Source organism: Somniosus microcephalus, chromosome 1 (assembly GCF_052327205.1).
Source record: "Somniosus microcephalus isolate GS21.2 chromosome 1, FLI_Smic_1.0, whole genome shotgun sequence".
NCBI lineage: Eukaryota > Metazoa > Chordata > Chondrichthyes > Squaliformes > Somniosidae > Somniosus > Somniosus microcephalus.
In genome coordinates, this window is record NC_140987.1 from 50225639 (window position 1) to 50243874 (window position 18236).

An 18236-nucleotide genomic window follows, 5' to 3' on the forward strand; every position below is an offset into this window, starting at 1 on the left:
TTTGAGTATGGCGTTTACTTTTTCCATATCTGGCTCTATTCCTTTACCAGGTAGATTATCTCCTAGGAAAGTGACTTCCTGGACGCCAAACTGACACTTGGCTTTGTTGAGCTTCAGTCCATTCCGGCGTATGCTCTGTAGCACTTTAGTCAGTCTCTCATTGTGTTCTTTCAGTGTGGAGCCCCAGATGATGATGTCATCAACATAGACCCGAACTCCTTCCAGACCTTCAATTATGTGTTCCATCGCTCTATGAAAGATTTCAGATGCAGATATTATCCCGAAAGGCATTCTGAGGAAACAATGCCTGCCAAATGGTGTGTTGAAGGTACAGTATTTGGTGCTCTCTTCATCCAGTTTCATATGCCAAAATCCTTGTGAGGCATCGAGCTTTGTAAAGTATCTGGCACCTGACATTTCACTGGTGATTTCTTCTCACTTGGGAATCTGGTAGTGTTCACGTTTTATGTTTGCATTTAAGTCCTTTGGATCCATGCATATTCTTAGATCATTGTTCTTTTTCTTTACACATACCATGGAGTTAACCCAGTCTGTTGGCTCTTCGACTTTCCTGATGACTCCTAGTGTGGTCATTCTGTCCAGTTCATTCTTGAGCCGGTCACGCAGGGGTGCTGGAACTCTTCGTGGAGCATGTACCACTGGCTGAGCATCCTCCTTTAGCTGGATCTTGTAAGTGAATGGTAGAACTCCAAATCCTTTGAACACATCCTGGAAATTACTCACTACAGAATCCACTGAGTCATCTGGTCTGCTTATGGCACAGTTTATACGGTAGACTCTCTTGACCAGTTCTAAGTCCTCACAAGCTTTGTCACCCAGTAGTGAATCAAGTCCTTCAGCCACAACAGAAAACATGAGATGATGCACTTTGTCTTTGACTGTCACTTTAAGTCTGCATACACCTAAGCTATCTATTTTCTGTCCATTATAGCTCTTCAGTAGTACTGACTTTTTCTGCATTTTGGGCTTTTCTTTCATGTTTTTAATGTCACTCATACTGATTAAGTTTGCTTTTGCCCCGTGTCTAGTTTCAATGTAACTAATGCTCCATTTACCTGCAGTGGGATCATCCATTTGTCCTCTTTTACTGCATTGACGTTATGTTCAGCATTGTTTATTCCTGAGGGCTGCACATTTTCTGTATCCTTTTCTATATTGTCACATGACACCATTCCTACAAAAAATGTCTCACTTAAATCAGCGTCCTCAATCACATTAACTCAGACTTGTTGCCCTTTCTTTGATTTTACTTTTGAAAAGCATTGTTTGGCAAAGTGATTCTTTCCATGACATTTTGTGCACATTTTTCCAAACGCTGGGCATTGTTTTAACTGGTGTTTGTAACCACAGCGTTTACAATTAAAAATTCCTTCCTCCGATTGCTTTTCATTTCTGTTCTGCCCATGTTGCTTCCCCTTGTAGAACACAGCACCGACAGCAGCACTTACTACAATCGCATCATTATTGATTTCACTGAAAGTCTTCTCGTGCTGTCGAGCTAGCTCACTGGCTTGGCATATATTCACAGCATTTTCCAATGTTAGTTCGGTTTCTCTCAACAGACGTTCCTTGACTTTTTTATCATGAATACCAAACACAGTCTGGTCACGGATGCTTTCAGCTCAGAGAAATTACATGTCTGTGCTTTCAGTTTCAGATCGGTCACAAAGCTATCAAAAGTCTCATTTTGCCGCTGTGTCCTCGAACGGAACACGTATCTTTCATAGGTTTCATTCTTTTTGGGGGAACAATGTGTATCAAATTTCTTTAGCACATCGTCTAAATTTTCTCTGTTCCCCTCTGGATTAAATACAAATGTATTAAATACCTCTATCGCCTGTGTGCCTGCAACCGTAAGCAGCAACGCTATTTTTCTTGCGTCTGGCTTCGTACCGAATCCGATGGCAGCAATGTAGAGTTCGAATTGTTGTTTGAAAGTCCGCCAATTGTAGTCGACATTTCCCGTGAGATTCAAAAACTCCGGTGGCCTCAAATTCTCCATGTCGCTTTTCACAATTTTCAGCAGATCTTCACCAATCCTGGTACCATGTTATGTTCATTAATAACTAGATATTCTTATTATGAACAGCTAGCTTCTAGCTAGACATTTATTCAGTACACGTTTTCTAGGTACAGCATCTGTAGAGATTCAACATGTGTGCTTCTGTGTGCAGGCAGCCATTTTGACTACTGCCTTCTGGGTAGCCTAGTGCATCATGGGTAGTGTAGTCTTAAACACATACAACTAAATATACAGCTCTATACAGCTCTACGGCTCCATCTAGTGTACCACTCCAGAATGACATGTTATTGATCATTACAACTACCTTCCCAATACTGGAGCCATAATTCTCTCTCCCTCCAAAAGAAATGGGCCTAGAGATGGTGGTTGGCAAAAAAGTGGACAAATATTTAACCTGTTCACATAACATTTGTCTGTTAATTTAACACAGGCATTCTCCCATTTGTTTTAAAAAGCTTTAACTCCTGCTAAAATAGTGGATAAAGGAATGACATACCAACACATGGCATTTGCCAGCTTTTATCACCAATGATAATTTCTACCCTAAAGTAGAAAAGTATTTTTTTTACAATTGTTAGTAAATGAGGAATTGTCACTTCTTGTTACCTTGTTTTCTAAACAATAATACATTGGCAACGATCTTCAGTTCTGTTCTAATCTAATAGGAGCAGTCTCAGTTACCACAGCAGAATGTAAGGATCCATGATAATTTCACTAATGAGTGAAAACTGATAGCATGCAAGAGTCTGGCTAAAGATCTTGCTTTGTTTCACAGTGCCTCTTATCCATAACTTTCAAAAGGGAATTAGATATATATTTGAAAAGGAAAAAGTTGCAGGCGTATGGGGAAGCAGGAGTAGTTGGATAGCTCTTAAATGGCCTCTTTCTGTGCTGTAAACACAAATACTGTTATAACTCAATTATGGCACTCGTCAACTCCCTGACAGTATCATACACTTACTTTGCATGAGCTATTTACAGGGACATAAATGAATAGCTTCTGCCTTTATGCTGGCATGTGAATAAATCTTACATGAGAAATTGGTCTCGGGCGGTGTGGCAAAACGGGCGGTATCGGATCGGGCGCCCGTTATGCGCAGCGCCCGATATTCAGCTCAATTGCAGATGGTTGAACTGACTATCAGGCGCTGCTTACGACAGGCGGCCGATCCAGTACCGTCCGTTTTGCCACACTGCCCGAGACAAATTTCAAGGCCTTTATGTATCGCATGCTAATGAAAAAGTTACACTTCAGGTTAATGTGGTCTCCATTATTGATGACCTCATTTCAGAGAACAGCAAAAATGTTGCAAGACCCCCAACTGTCATATTGGGGCACTGTGAATCCATCACAGAACATTTATATATCTAAATTGGAGCAATTATGATGGTGTTTAATAATAAAAATAATGCAAGATAATTAGCATTTTACAACATTTTATTACACTATGTTGGTTTCCTGGCACACATTGATCCACATTAGGAAACACTTCACTGACTCTTTAGATAAGGATCAGATTCAATGATACCACTATGTCTCGGTGTAATGACTACACCATTAAGTTACAATATCCTTGGTCACAGTACAGGAGCACAGTGTGTTTGGATTATCATGGCATTGTTGAAACACTAACTACAGAGTGGAATAACAGTGTTGGATAATTCAATGTACCACGACCAGTCATGGACTTGCTGTAATTACCATAAGATTAATTCCCAGCTTAGTTACGAGTGTGGACTTAGGGGTGATTTATTCAAAGTTTATACAATAATGAAGGGACTGGGTTGTGTTTATGTGGCCCAATTATTTCAACTGGATAGGTTAGGGAGGACCAGGGGTCACGCTTACTAGTTATGTCAAGGCAGAACGAGGTTGGATGTTAGGCGGTTCTTCTTTTCTCAGAGAATATTCGAGCAGGTTGTCAGCTCACGAGGTGAATGCTGATTCATTGTATTCCTTCTAGCAAGAGCTGGACCTGTTTCTGGCTGGGCTGGATATCACCTCATACAAGAGGTAGTTATCCTGTAGCATAAATCATGTACAGTGTGGTCTCTTGGACTAGTTTTGATCACCTAAGGGGATCGGAGAGGAATTTGCCAGGTTTTATCCCCCCTCTAATTCACCTGGTTTTTCGCCTTTCCCAGGAGATTACATGGCTCTGGGTGGCTGGGGAATGTACGTATTGTAATGCATAAGGAATCACAACTGTGTGGCACAGGCTGGATGGACCAGTAAGTCTTTCCTGTCTGTCATTTTCATATGTTCGTACATGTGCAAATACGCATGAAAATATACAAGGCGCCTGTAATTAATTTAATGTATCTACTTTTAAACTGCAGCATAGAGAGAAAGAGTAGACTGAATACTAACCGATAGGCAAAAAGAACATAATCGGTCACTGAGTTCTCAGATACCAAAACAGAGTGATCCTTGTGTATAGGGTCATCCTCTGGTGATATATTCACCTGGTGCAACAGTCTGCAGGAGTTCGACAAATCAAAAATCTGAAATCACAAACATTTTATCGGTCACTTCCTGATTTGTTTCTGCCTTGATCAGTAACAGAGCCGTTGGGGTTGCTGCACTAATGACATATAAAAACAGGAGTCATTTTAAGGCTAACCATGTCGAATGGAATTGCTTCCAGTTAAACTTGTCTTACAAATATCTAACTGATTCCAGCTTATCTCGTACCTGAAGCCCCACTTTTAAGCGCTCTGGAGATTCACTGTTCAATTTTTACCAAGATACCATGAACCATATGACCTTATAATGACACCACTGTTAAATGCCACTAAATGGCTGCTTCCTAAATAATGGCCACCCACTTGCTTCATGATGTTTATGGCCCGATATCAACTGAAGTCAAACATCATTGTCTCCCGTGGTGAAAGAATTATGATGAAAACAAAATTAGGGACCACAGCACCAACAGCAATGCTGAACTAATCCGCAAGGGCGAGATGGCGTCGGCAGCAAACTTTCAAAGGATGGCCCTTAACCCACTTCCATTGGGTAGATGGGTTCCTGGGACTAGGGACAGGGTCACTGGCAAGGCTTGTAAGCTAAGCAGAGCCAGGTCCTGGTTAGTACCTGGCAGGGGTGACCATCAGGGAAGACCAGGTGCAGAAGGTCACGGAAGGAGCCCCGAGGAGGGGCGGTTGGTGAGAAGGTCACGGAAGGAGGAGCGGCTGGTGAGCAGGCCCGGGCGTTGGGCTGAAGATTGTTGGACAGGAGGAATGGCGGCACGCACCGACGCAGCGGCTTTGCTTCTCCCAGTCATGGGAGCTTGCAAGATCACATTTCGTTGTTCATGTACTTGTGCAATGACAATAAAGTTGAATTATTATTATGCAGATCAGCCATGATCTAATTGAATGGCCGAACAGGCTCAAGGGGCTGAATAGCCTACTCCTGCTCCTATGTTCTATTGATCCCAGCCATCTGGCAATCATCAATGCCTCTTTTATACAGGTGTTCATTTCAAGAGATGGACAACCAGCAGCAACAGAAGGAAATTTAACATAGGAACTCCAAGCTGTATTTAAATCTTATTTGCATGTGGCCACCTGGATTTCTGTGGTGGCCACCAACAGCCGCTCCCAGGAAAATAGCAAGAGATTTTTCTTTACTGGTGGAAAATCAAGCTGTAACTCCCGACCTATTTTCCTCTTCTATCCCCATTTGTAATCCTCTCGTGAACTCATCTTCCACAATGAAATCATATAGCATCATGGGAACCTCCAAAGGTATTTAGATCCTCATCACTTTGTATGGCGTTATTTAAATGTCATTTTTTCAAAAATTAATTCTCAGGATGTGGTTGTCACTGTCAAGGCCGGCATTCATTGCCCATTCCTAGTGGCCCATAGCGCTTTGATACAACGGAGTGGCTTGCTGGCCACTTCAGAGGGCAGTTGAGAGCCAACCATGTTGGTGTGCGACTGGAGTCACATGTAGGCCAGACCGGGTAAGGATGGCAGGCTTCTTTCCCTAAAGGACATTAGTGACCAAGTTGGGTTTTTATGACAATTGAGCAGCTTCATGGCCACTTATTGATACCATTTCCAGATTTCTTTAAACTGAATTTGAATTCTCAAACTGCCATGGTGGGATCTGAATTTAGGTTCTCTGGATTATAGTTCAGTAACATAAATCACTAGGTTACCATAATGTAGCAAACTGAAGCAGTTACACAGTGGTAATCCAGAGGCCTGGATTAATAATCTGGTGACACGAGTTCAAATCCCACCATGGCAGCCGGGGAATTTAAATTCAGTTAATTAAATAAATCTGGAATAAAAAAGCTAGTATCAGTAATGGTGACCATGAAACTACCAGATTGTTGTAACAACAGAAAATGCTGGAAAAACTCAGCAGGCCAGGGCAGCATCCGTGGAGAGAGAAACGGAGTTAACGTTTCAGGTCACGGTGGCATAGTGGTTAGCACTGTTGCCTCACAGCGCCAAGGACCCGGGTTCAAATCCGGCCTCGGGCGACTGTCTGTGTGGAGTTTGCACATTCTCCCCGTGTTTGCGTGGGTTTCCTCCGGGTGCTCTGGTTTCCTCCCACAGTCCAAAGATGTGCGGGTTAGGTTGATTGGCTATGATAAATTGACCCTTAGTGTTAGGGGGATTAAATACGTGGGGTTACGGGGATAGGGTGGGATATGTGTTGGTGTAGGAGTTACGGGGATCGGGTGGGATATGTGTTGGTGCAGGCTCGATGGGCCGAAATGGCCTCTATCTGCACTGTGGGGTTTCTGTGAGGTTGAAGATCCTTTGTCAGAACTGGAAAAAAAGCAGGAAAAGGGATAGATTTTAAAGCAAGTGGGGGCTGGGAAAAGGGGGAGGGGAGGAGGTAAAAACCCATTTGGTTCACTAATGTCCTTTAGGGAAGGAAATTTGCCGTCCTTACCTGGTCTGGCCTATATGTGACTCCAGACCCACAACAACGTGGTTGACTCTTAACTGCCCTCTGAAATGGCCTAGCAAGGCACTCAAGGGCAATTAGGGATGAGCAATAAATGCTGGCCTTGCCAGCGATGCCCACATCCCGTGAATGAATAAAAAAAACCAAAGCCTGTAAAAGTGGCAGACTACCCACGTGGAACAAAATTCAATTGCAAATATGACAAAACACATTTTTACCACCAACTGAAACTGTGATCTCCCTTTAGGAAGCCAATGCGAAGCCTATGTAGGTCCCAGGACTCCAGATGCACCTATGTTATATGATCCAGTTTCTCATTGTGACTGAAGCCCCACCTGTGAGATTTGGCCTGGAACCAGATTTCCGTAAATATGCCATTTAAATGAGGCTCATGCATGCCTGTCGTGCCGCCTCATTGTGCCCCTGAAATTGTGGGCCTTCCTTTACGACTCCCACCCATGGGTCCATGCAAGATTTACCCAATGGAGCTGTGTTTATTTGTAAGAGTGATTTATGTCAGAACAGGTCACATATTTGAACCACAATGAGGTTGCCTTGCTCCAGTTGATAGATCTAGGCATAACGAATTTGCCTCAACTGAGCTTGTGAAATTCTATTGTCAGTCGGCCCCAAGATTTGAAGCTGTGACCTTTGAACTGTAAATTAAGTACTTTAACTACGATTTTATTGAGCTACCTCTTTACAGCAGCGACAGATTTGCTTACTTTAACAGAGTGGCTTCCATCATAGAAGGCCAGCAAAAGTTGTCCATCCAATGCAGATATTACTATGGGAGGATCCAAAGAGTTGCTGACTGTAAAGATCTGTTTTCCTGAACGGATATCCCAAACCTGGAGAGAGTTGTCCTCAGTAACGGCGACCAGACTATTCTGCATGCATAGTGTTATGGAATCGATGTTCTTGCCGACTCCGTGAACCGTCTGCACAGCTTTGCCACTGGTGAGGTCCCAGATTTTCAGAGTCCTATCCCTGGATGCAGTGATTGCTTGAAGTCCTTTCTGGGTACCTGTTACAGCTGTAATCCTGTCAGTGTGACCTGCATGATCACAATGGGTAACCATTAAATAGCTATAGAGTCATTTAACTAATAATTTACAACACTGAAAAGCAAAGAGTCACACACAAGTTATGTCATTTATATTGTGTTGGATTTTACACCATATAGACACTATGGGCTGGATATTACCAGCACTGAGGAGGCGGGTCTGGAGACGGGACTGCTGGGAAAATTCCCAAAAATGGGAGCAGGTCCCAAACCCGCTCCCAACCCGCCTCCAACCAATCTTCCCGGGAGTCGGGTCCCCGATTTGCGCAGGGTCCCGACTCCTAGAGGCGGGAAGAGGATTACAGCCACTTAACAGCCTGTTAGCAGTTTTCTACTGGGAGCCTCCTTTTGATTTTCCTTGTTTTAGCGTGCACTCAGCACTGCCCATTGTAGCACCTCTGAAATCAGGATCTCATGGGTCTCGCGAGCACCATCCCATATCCATTCAATGGTGGCATATGTCATGAGATTCAATGCACTATGCCACCCAATGCAGTACAGTTTCTAAGAACTTAAAAAATTTGAAGCAAAAAACGCTTTGTTTTGTTATTATAAATGGAGGGTTTGTTTATTATAAAATGCATTTAATCCTTGAAGGATCAACTTAAAGATTTTTTTTTGAAAATGGGTGGGTTTTCTGGTTTTGAAATGAATTTTCAAGTGTTAAAAATGTAGATAAAACAAATTTGGCTATACTGAATACATGGCTTCAGTGCCACATATCCTGCACCCTGAAATCTGCCAAAATTGCCCAAAAAAAGGATGGTAGCCCAATGAGTAAGTACCATCACAGGTAGAAACTCACCCAGAGATTTCCCTCATTACCAATTTAAAAAAAATTCTGAGTTGAAATTACTTGTGAGATATTACTAATGAATGAGTTAATTGTTTGTATAAATTCTTTTGTCGAGCTGTTCACCTGTTTATTTGAAATTTTTAAGGAATTCTTACAAACAATTAGCATTGCACAGCACAATTTTAACCCATTTAGTTTTAGTTTAAGGAAAAATGGCCATTATAGTTTTTGTCTCTGTAACACTAAGGTTTAATCCCAGGCAGACTGAAAGAAGTAGACACTGTGAAGAGGTGATAGGTGTGGTGAATGGGGGAAATGCAGTGGATGTGGTGTACATGGACCTTCAGGAAGCCTTTGATAAGGTACAACACATGAGACTTTTGGAGAAGATTAAAGAGAAGGGCAGCAAATTGGATTAAAGTCTGGTCAGAGGGAGGAAACAGAGAGCAAGGGGTAGAGTTTCTGTGGAGCTTTCCCGATCTTCTGCTGAATTGCTGGAAACCTTGAAAAATGTGTGAAAATGGTCAATATTCTGCTGAAGGTACTGCAGGAGGTCAGAAGGAGCCTCATGGAAATTCCAGGCATAGGAGTTAAGCGCAGTTTTTCAGAGTGGTTAGAAGATGGTAGCAGTGTCCCACAGGGTTCTGTTGTGGGAGGACCTCTGTTCACTGTGTATATCAATGATTTGGATTGAGGATAGAGGAAGTGATTCCAGATTTGCAGATACTAAATAGGAGGCAGAGTAATAATTCTGAGGACCAAAGGAGGCTGCAAGGGATAGTTGATAAAAAAATTGAATGAGCAAAAAGATAGCAGATAGAATTGAAAGTCAGTAAATGTGAGGTGGTGCATTTTGGTAAAAAAAAGTAAAATTATTCTTTGATTAAGGGGAAAGCTGGTGATGTGAATGAGCAACAGGCCTTGGGGGTGCAGTTTCACAAGGCATTACAAGCAGCACCTCAAGTGGATAAAGCTATAAAGAAAGCTAATGGAATACTGGCCTTTATGGTAAGAGGTATAGAATATAAAAAGTCAAGATTTAATAGTGAATCTATATAAAACCTTACTAAGATCATAGTTGGAGTACAGCGTGCCGTTTTGGGCTTCACGCTATAGAAAAGCTGTTGAGTAAAGAGAGGGTACAGCGCTGATTCAGAGTTGTGAGGCTATGGAAGTCACTTCCAGTGTTAGTGGCTGAGCTAGAAACTATGAAAACATTCAAGATTAGATTGAATAGGTGGATGAAGGGAAAGGGGATGAATGGCTATGGGAAACGTGATTAGGACTATTTGCTCGCATGGAGGATAAACACCGACAAGGTTGGGCCAAATGGCCTGTTTCTCTGTTGTAACTTCTATATATTTCTGTATTTATTTCTATAATTCTGCAAGGTATGAAATTATACAAATACTAGCTGGGGGTGCCCGGCGGTGCCGAGGCTTTTTCGAGGGCATGTTGTTGGAAGAGAGAGAGAGCGACTGGGGGGAAGAGAGAGAGGGAAGGAGAGAGAGAGAGAGGGAATGAGAGAGAGGGAAGGAGAGAGAGAGAGGGAAGGAGAGAGGGAAGGAGAGAGAGAGAGGGAAGGAGAGAGAGAGAGAGAGAGAGGGGGAAGGAGAGAGAGAGAGAGAGATGGAAGGAAAGAGAGAGAGAGAATGAAGGAGAGAAAGAGAGGGAAGGAGAGAGAGGGAAGGAGAGAGAGACAGAGAGAGAGAGGGAAGGAGAGAGAGAGAGGGAAGGAGAGAGAGCGAGAGATTGGGAGTGTGAGAGAGAGAGAGATTGGGAGTGAGAGAGAGAGAGAGATTGGGAGTGTGAGAGAGAGAGAGAGATTGGGAGTGTGAGAGAGAGAGATTGGGAGTGTGAGAGAGAGAGATTGGGAGTGAGAGAGAGAGAGAGAGAGAGAGATTGGGAGTGTGAGAGAGAGAGAGATTGGGAATGGGAGTGTGAGAGAGAGATTGGGAGTGTGAGAGAGAGAGATTGGGAGTGAGAGAGAGAGAGATTGGGAATGTGAGAGAGAGACTGGGAGCGTGAGAGAGAGGGAGACTGGGAGCGTGAGAGAGAGAGAGAGACTGGGAGCGTGAGAGAGAGGGAGACTGGGAGCGTGAGAGAGAGAGAGAGATTGGGAGCGTGAGAGAGAGAGATTGGGAGCGTGAGAGAGAGAGAGATTGGGAACGTGAGAGAGAGATTGGGAGCGTGAGAGAGAGAGAGATTGGGAGCGAGAGAGAGAGAGAGAGATTGGGAGCGTGAGAGAGAGTTTGGGAGCGTGAGAGAGAGCGACTGGGGGGGAAGAGAGAGAGCGACTGGGGGGGAAGAGAGAGAGCGACTGGGGGGGAAGAGAGAGAGCGACTGGGGGGGAAGAGAGAGAGCGACTGGGGGGGAAGAGAGAGAGCGACTGGGGGGGAAGAGAGAGAGCGACTGGGGGGGAAGAGAGAGAGCGACTGGGGGGAAGAGAGAGAGCGACTGGGGGGAAGAGAGAGAGCGACTGGGGGGAAGAGAGAGAGCGACTGGGGGGAAGAGAGAGAGCGACTGGGGGGAAGAGAGAGAGCGACTGGGGGGAAGAGAGAGAGCGACTGGGGGGAAGAGAGAGAGCGACTGGGGGGAAGAGAGAGAGCGACTGGGGGGGAAGAGAGAGAGCGACTGGGGGGAAGAGAGAAAGCGACTGGGGGGAAGAGAGAGAGCGACTGGGGGGAAGAGAGAGAGCGACTGGGGGGAAGAGAGAGAGCGACTGGGGGGAAGAGAGAGAGCGACTGGGGGGAAGAGAGAGAGCGACTGGGGGGAAGAGAGAGAGCGACTGGGGGGAAGACGGGGGGAAGGGGAGGGGGAAGACGGGAAGACGGGGGGAAGGGGAGGGGGGAAGGGGAGGGGGAAGGGGAGGGGGGAAGGGGAGGGGGGAAGGGGAGGGGGGAAGGGGAGGGGGAAGACGGGGGGAAGGGGAGGGGGAAGACGGGAGGGGAAGGGGGGAAGGGAGGGGGAAGGGGAGGGGAAGGGGGGAAGGGGAGGGGAGGGAGGGAGGGGAAGGGAGAGGAGGGGGGAAGGGGGGAGGGGGAGGGTGGGGGGGAGAGTCCCCGAGCCCCGCCCCCCCAATCACCCGAGCCCCGCCCCCCCAATTAGCCAAGCCCCGCCCCCCCGATCTCCCGAGCCCCGCCCCCCCGATCTCCCGAGCACCGCCCCCCCGATCTCCCGAGCCCCGCCCCCCCCGATCTCCCGAGCCCCGCCCCCCCCGATCTCAGGAGCACGGCCCCCCCCGATCTCAGGAGCACGGCCCCCCCGGAGCCCCGATCTCCCGAGCCCCGCCCCCCCGATCTCCCGAGCCCCGCCCCCCCCGATCTCCGGAGCCCCGACCCCCGAGCCCCCCGATCTCCGGAGCCCCGCCCCCCCCGATCTCCGGAGCCCCGCCCCCCGAGGGTGGCCCCCCCGATCTCCCGCCCCCCCGATCTGTAGTCCGGGCCTGCGATCTCCCGATGTCCCGCCCCCCGATCTCCCGATGTCCCGCCTCCCGCCCCCCCGGTTGCCGGGGTAACCCTGCCGCGTCGCCCCGCACTGCCGAGAGCCGCGCTCTCCGAGCCCCGCCCCCCCCCCGGCCGAGAGCTACGCTCTCCGAGCACCGCCTCCCCCGGCCGAGAGCCCCGCTCTCCGAGCCCCACCCCCCCCCCGGCCGAGAGCCACACTCTCCGAGCCCCGCCCCCCCCCGGCCAAGAGACCCGCTCTCCAAGCACCAGCCGCCTTGCCCCGCTCTCCGAGCCCCACCCCCCCGGCCGAGCCGGCTTGAATTCCGCCGATTGCGGCTCTGGTTGCCGGGGTAACCCTTCCCGCTCACCAAGGCCGAGATCCGACGCCGCGTCTCACCTGCTCCTGCTGCGCGCGCACCCTGACCCTCGTGGCTGACGCTGTTGCCCCGGGTAACGTGACGGTGGGGGGGGCGCTGAGGAGCTTAGCAGAAGCCCTAGCTCGGGCCTGGCTGGGCAAGAAAGTCCCAGGCTTTCAGGCCTAACAAAAAAACAGGAAAAGGTAGGAAAAAGAATGTTCAGTTTAGAAAAAATATTTACAAATGAATGAAGTTTTTTTTAAAACAATTTAATAAATTCAATTTTATTTTGCTGGAAATGTATATTTGAAAAGAAAGATGCAGAAAGCAGGAAAAAGAATGGAAGCAAGATGGCGGCCATTCACCTCGGTTCAGAACGATAAGGCCCGCCCACACACGCACCGATTGGTCGACCGGTCAGGTCACCGAAGCGTAGGATTGGTCAATCGTCGAGTCACTCGACACTCAACTGTAGGATGGCACGCGCCAGGAACCCGCCGTCCGATTGGTCGACCTCGACGTCACACGGTCGCTAATGAGATGCTAATGAGCGGAACGCTGAACGTTTTTTGGATACCGCGGGCGCGATTTTTGTCCGGCCGAAACGTAAATACGCCTATGACCGGTCCGGAATCGCAAGCTTTCTTTTGAGGCGACACGCGCGTCGGTACACTCTATAACTTTCAAACGTATAGAACACGGACAGACAGACAGACATCGGGACAGACATCGGGACAGACAGAAGAGCCGCTTTATATATATAGATGAAGAAAGGCTTGAAAAATTGGATCTGTTTTTGTTAGAACAAAGGAAACTACTGTTAGAGGTGTTTATAATTATGATAGGATGGGACAGAGTAGATAGAAACAGGCTGTTCCATGAGGGGTCTAGAATGAGGCGACATAGATATCAGATTATTTGCAAGAGATTTAGGACAGAGAGCTGGGGAAACTATTTCCACACACAGGGTTACAAGGCTGTGAAATTCACTACCAGGGTTAGTGATTGAAGCAGAGACTATGCCAACTTTTAATAGGTCAGATAGATAGTTGAAAGAGAGGGGTATAAAGGGATATGAGAACAGGCTGGACACATGAGATGAGGACTACTGCTTGTATGGAGGATAAACACCAACATAGGCTGGTTGGGCCAAATGGTCTGTTTCCATGTTGTACTTTCTGTACAATTCTATAAAACCTACCACCCCTGAGTGAGGGATATATAGGCCGGCTGCTGCTTGTGGCAGTAGCTATCTTAGAGGGAGTGAAGAGCAGTGACAAAACCTACATTGGGGAATACTAATAATCTAAAAATGAAATTGGTGCTGGTAATGTCAAAAACATAGAAACATAGAAGATAGGAGCAGGAGTAGGCCATTCGGCCCCTCGAGCCTGCTCCGCCATTCAATGAGATCATGGCTGATCATCCAAATTCAGTACCCTGTCCCTGCCTTCTCCCCATACCCCTTTAGCCTTAAGAAATATATCTAACTCCTTCTTGAATATATTTAATGAATTGGCCTCAACTGCCTTCTGTGGTCGAGGATTCCACAGGTTCACCACTCTCTGGGTGAAGAAATTCCTCCTCATCTCTGTCCTAAATGGCTTACCCCTTATCCTTAGACTGTGACCCCTGGTTCTGGACTCCCCCGCCATCGGGAACATCCTTCCTGCATCTAGTCTGTCTAGTCCTGTTAGAATTTTATAAGTTTCAATGAGATCTCTCATTCTTCTAAACTCCAGCGAGTATAAGCCCAATCGACCCAATCTCTCCTCATACGTCATTCCCACCATCCCATCAGCTACTCTACAGGATGACAGAAGCACCAAAGGACCAAACATCACTCAGCTAAAAAGAAGAAAAAACTGCAAATGCTGGAAATCGAAAGTAAAAAAAACAAAATTTCTATAAATACATCAGCATCCAAAATGAACAAAGGAGAATTTAATGTTTTGGGTGTAGTCCTTTCATCAATACTCGCTTTATCTTTACAGATGCTGTCATACGTCCTGTGCATTCCCAACATCTTCTGTTTTTATTCAACAATCAATATATTTGCAAAAAGTAGACAGCTTATTCCATAATTAAAATTTTTCATAGACAACTTGCTTTTTTTAAATTTCTAATGATGCAAAGGCACAGTGGATAAGGAGATGCCAGTGAGGATAATATTAACACTGCCTTGCCTCTCTAGCCTCCACCTAAAAAATGACCAAATTCACATTTATATATGTGAGAATCGGGGAGGGAGGTATACTGGAAAAGGGCTAGAAATTCGGTTGCTGTGCGCCTCCCATTAGCGCCTGTGGGGGGCGGTAATGAGGCTCTAAGGGGTTACCGACTGGCCGCGGCGAATTCAGTGACGCCGGCGAACTTCCCTGGTGGTTTTACGCTGGCGCTAACAATTACCGCCTCGGTCTCGAGCGCCCCGTGGATCGTGACGTCATCAAGTGCGCAGCGCCCCGTTACCACCCCGGATGTGAAATTCGCTCCCGCCCCCTGCTACATTGCCGGGCGTCAACAACGGCAGCAACAAGAGGTTTTGTCACCTCGGCTGGCCGCTTGGGGAGCAATAATTAAAGGCAGTGGTGGTCAGGTAGTCCAAACTTTATTCTTCGGACCAGTCTGGTGCCTGCTGAAAGTTTTTGAAGCCTCATTGCTGCGCGATGCCTGAGCCCGCCACTCTCTGAGAGTGACTGGGGCTGTAATGGAAGTCGTGCAGGTTCCCTGGCCCCACAGAACTTAGAAGAAGAATGTTGCAAACCATCATTGGCCCTTCCCTTTAAGCGAGGGAAGGAGCCTCTGATGCCGGTAGCACTGCACTGCACATTCTTCAGCGCTCTGCCGCTACCGCCCTCTCACACACATTAGCGCCCTAAGAGAAGTGTTTAGTGCTTGATTTAGCGCTCCACTTCCCTCTTGGAGCGCTAAAACTGAATTTCGCGGGAGGCGAGAATGATTAGCGCCTGGCACTAATTTTTCAACTTTTAAAGTTTTAGGCCTAGAAATTCAGTTGGCTGCGCCAGCCGTTAGCGCCTTAGGAGGAGTAGATCTCGAGCGCTAGGCGCTTAGCGCCCGGGCGCAGCGCGATCTGCGCCTCGCCCCAACTTCAGTAGACATTTAGCGCCGGCGCAAAGTCTTTGCGCGCACTCAGCTGCGCGCGCAGATCATGACGTCATTTCCTCGTGCAACGCCCTTTGTGCGCCCCAAACCGGAACTTCAGTCGCGCCGCCTCATTGTGCGCCTGGCGGCCCTAACGACTGTGGAGTGGAATGGTGCACAGCCGATGCGGGCCGCGGGGAGCGCAAATTAAAGGGCACTTCCCCTGCACTATAAAGGGCAGCCATTTTGCAGCACTCACTCTTGTGAGACGGATTTTTGGAGAGAGACCAAGGTAGAGAGCTTACTGCTTTGGCCCAACACTAGGACAGGTATTTCTGGCTTCAGGCCACAGCTTTGCAATTCTCTTTGCCTTCATTGATATCTCATTGTTTGCCAGCATATTATGGGGGCTGTCAACGCTGGCTTTCAGCATTACGTCCAAAGGGCTCACAGATGCCGTGAGAGAGTGGCAGCCCTGGCTAGACGCAGAGGGGGCAACAGGCGTCGGCAAGAGAGGCCTTACCCACTCAGGGTATACCGCCAGCAGTTCTCCTATGTCAACATGTCTGACGAGCAGTGTGTTAGGGGGCTGCGATTCAGAAGGGAGGTGGTCACAGAGATCTGTCAGCTGCTTCAGAGAGATCTGCAGCCACAGCTAAGGTGCAGGACGTCTCTGTCGGTGGCAGTGAAGGTGACGGTGGCTCTGAACTTCTATGCCACCGGCTCCTTCCAATCCGCTGCTGGGGACATTGCTAACATCTCCCAGTTCGCCGTGCATTCCTGCATCCGCCAGGTGACCAATGCCCTTTTCAGAAGGAGACGTCAATTCATCTCCTTCCCCATGACCCTGGAGAAGCAGCAGCAGCGTGCAATGGGATTTGCAAGAATAGCGGCCTTCCCCATGGTGCAGGGCGCCATTGACTGCACGCATGTGGCTTTGCGGGCACCTCTGGAGAATGCCGAGGATTACCGCAATCGGAAGGGCTACCATTCCCTCAACGTACAGCTGGTGTGTGACCACAGGCAGCGCATCCTAGCTGTCAACGCCTGCTTTTCAGGCAGCAGCCACGATGCCTTTATCCTGCGACAGACAACTGTGGCTGACATGTTCCAGGCACAGCCTCACCCAAGAGGATGGCTTGTCGGGGACAAAGGCTATCCTTTGTGTACCTGGCTCATGACCCCGCTCCGCGCGCCCAGGACCCCTGCTGAAGAGGCATACAACGAGAGCCATCAAGTGACCAGGAACATCATCGAACAAACAATTGGTGTCCTGAAGCAACGGTTCCGCTGCCTAGATCGTTCCGGCGGAGCCCTGCAGTATTCGCCGGAGCGAGTCTCCCATTTCGTGGTCGTTTGCTGCATGCTGCACAACCTGGCTATCCGCAGGACTCAGGCACTGCCACCTCAGGTTGGAGCACCACCTCAGGAGGAGGAGCAGGAGGAGGAGGACCAGCATAAGAGGGAGGCACAAGGTGCAAGGGCCACCCGTCAGCGGCTTATTGAACGTAGGTTCTAGGCCCCCTGTCAGGGAATGGCTTGTGCCAATGAAAGAACATGAATGCAGCCGCTCCGCAAGCCCTCAGCCGGTTAAGGCAACAAAAACTTCAAAGTTCAAACATGGACAATCTGAATAAAGAAAATTGTTTATTCCACAAACTCACTGCCCTTCCCGCATGAAAAACAAAAACAGAAGAAACCCCCAAAAAACAGTCAGACACATTACTCGCTCCCACAACCTGGAGAGGATTAACAAAACAGTGCAACAAAAATGGCTGTCATCCTCGGCCTTCGTAAAAAACAAACATCACATCCTCGGCCTTCAAAAAACAAACATCAAATTCTCGGCCTCAAAAAACAAACACAACTGCCCACACATTCTACTTTTTGGCCCGCGAGGGCGATGCTTTGGGCATCTTTGTGTGGCCCCTGGCCGCCCTGCTGCTCCTCCTCAAAGTGAGCCCAGTGGCTGCAGCAAGGCTGGGGGAAGGCTCCTGAGGGGCACATGGCGTGACGGCAGATGCCCTTGGGGGTCAGCCTAGATGAGCTCTGGCCCTCGAGGGGCCGGCTGGTGACTGCTGCAGCTGTGGCTGGGCAGCATCAGTCTGTCCAGCAGCTCGTGGCAGCTCCACTGGGGGAGTGGCAGTGGCGGCTGCAGGAATGGGGGCAAGCTGGCTGATGGCAGGCGCTTGCTGGTCGCCTGAGACACTGGCACTCGCCCGGGCCAGCACTGCAGCATGCGCAGCAATCTGCTGAAGGACAGACCGCCGTGCTGCTGCAGCACGGCGGGTGCCCTGGCGATGCCTGGCTGACGCAGCGAGTGTGGCAGCAGTTAGTGCCCATGTTGCCCTGGTCTGTGACCGCATCAGACCAGCCAGTGACTGGACGGCACCACTGATCATTTGGCTATTAGCTGCCTGAGCCGCCCCGACTTCCTGCAGACTCCTGGCCTGAGCTGCCCCGACTTCCTGCAGACTCCTGGCCTGAGCTGCC

At 48.3% G+C, this 18236-nt stretch overlaps 1 protein-coding gene across 5 annotated transcripts in view; it reads right to left on the reverse strand.

Annotated features, from left to right (window-relative positions):
- The window catches only part of LOC147124055 (NACHT and WD repeat domain-containing protein 2), a 143224-nt gene that overhangs the window by 58591 nt on the left and 66397 nt on the right, over window positions 1-18236 (reverse strand). For all 5 annotated transcript variants that reach the window (XM_085979786.1, XM_085979779.1, XM_085979794.1 and 2 more), the window contains exons 19-20: window positions 7703-8034; window positions 4416-4549 (exon numbers count right to left, since the gene is read on the reverse strand). In XM_085979786.1, coding sequence (XP_085835912.1) covers window positions 4416-4549; window positions 7703-8034 — 466 coding nt within the window. The remainder of the gene's footprint in view (window positions 1-4415; window positions 4550-7702; window positions 8035-18236) is intronic.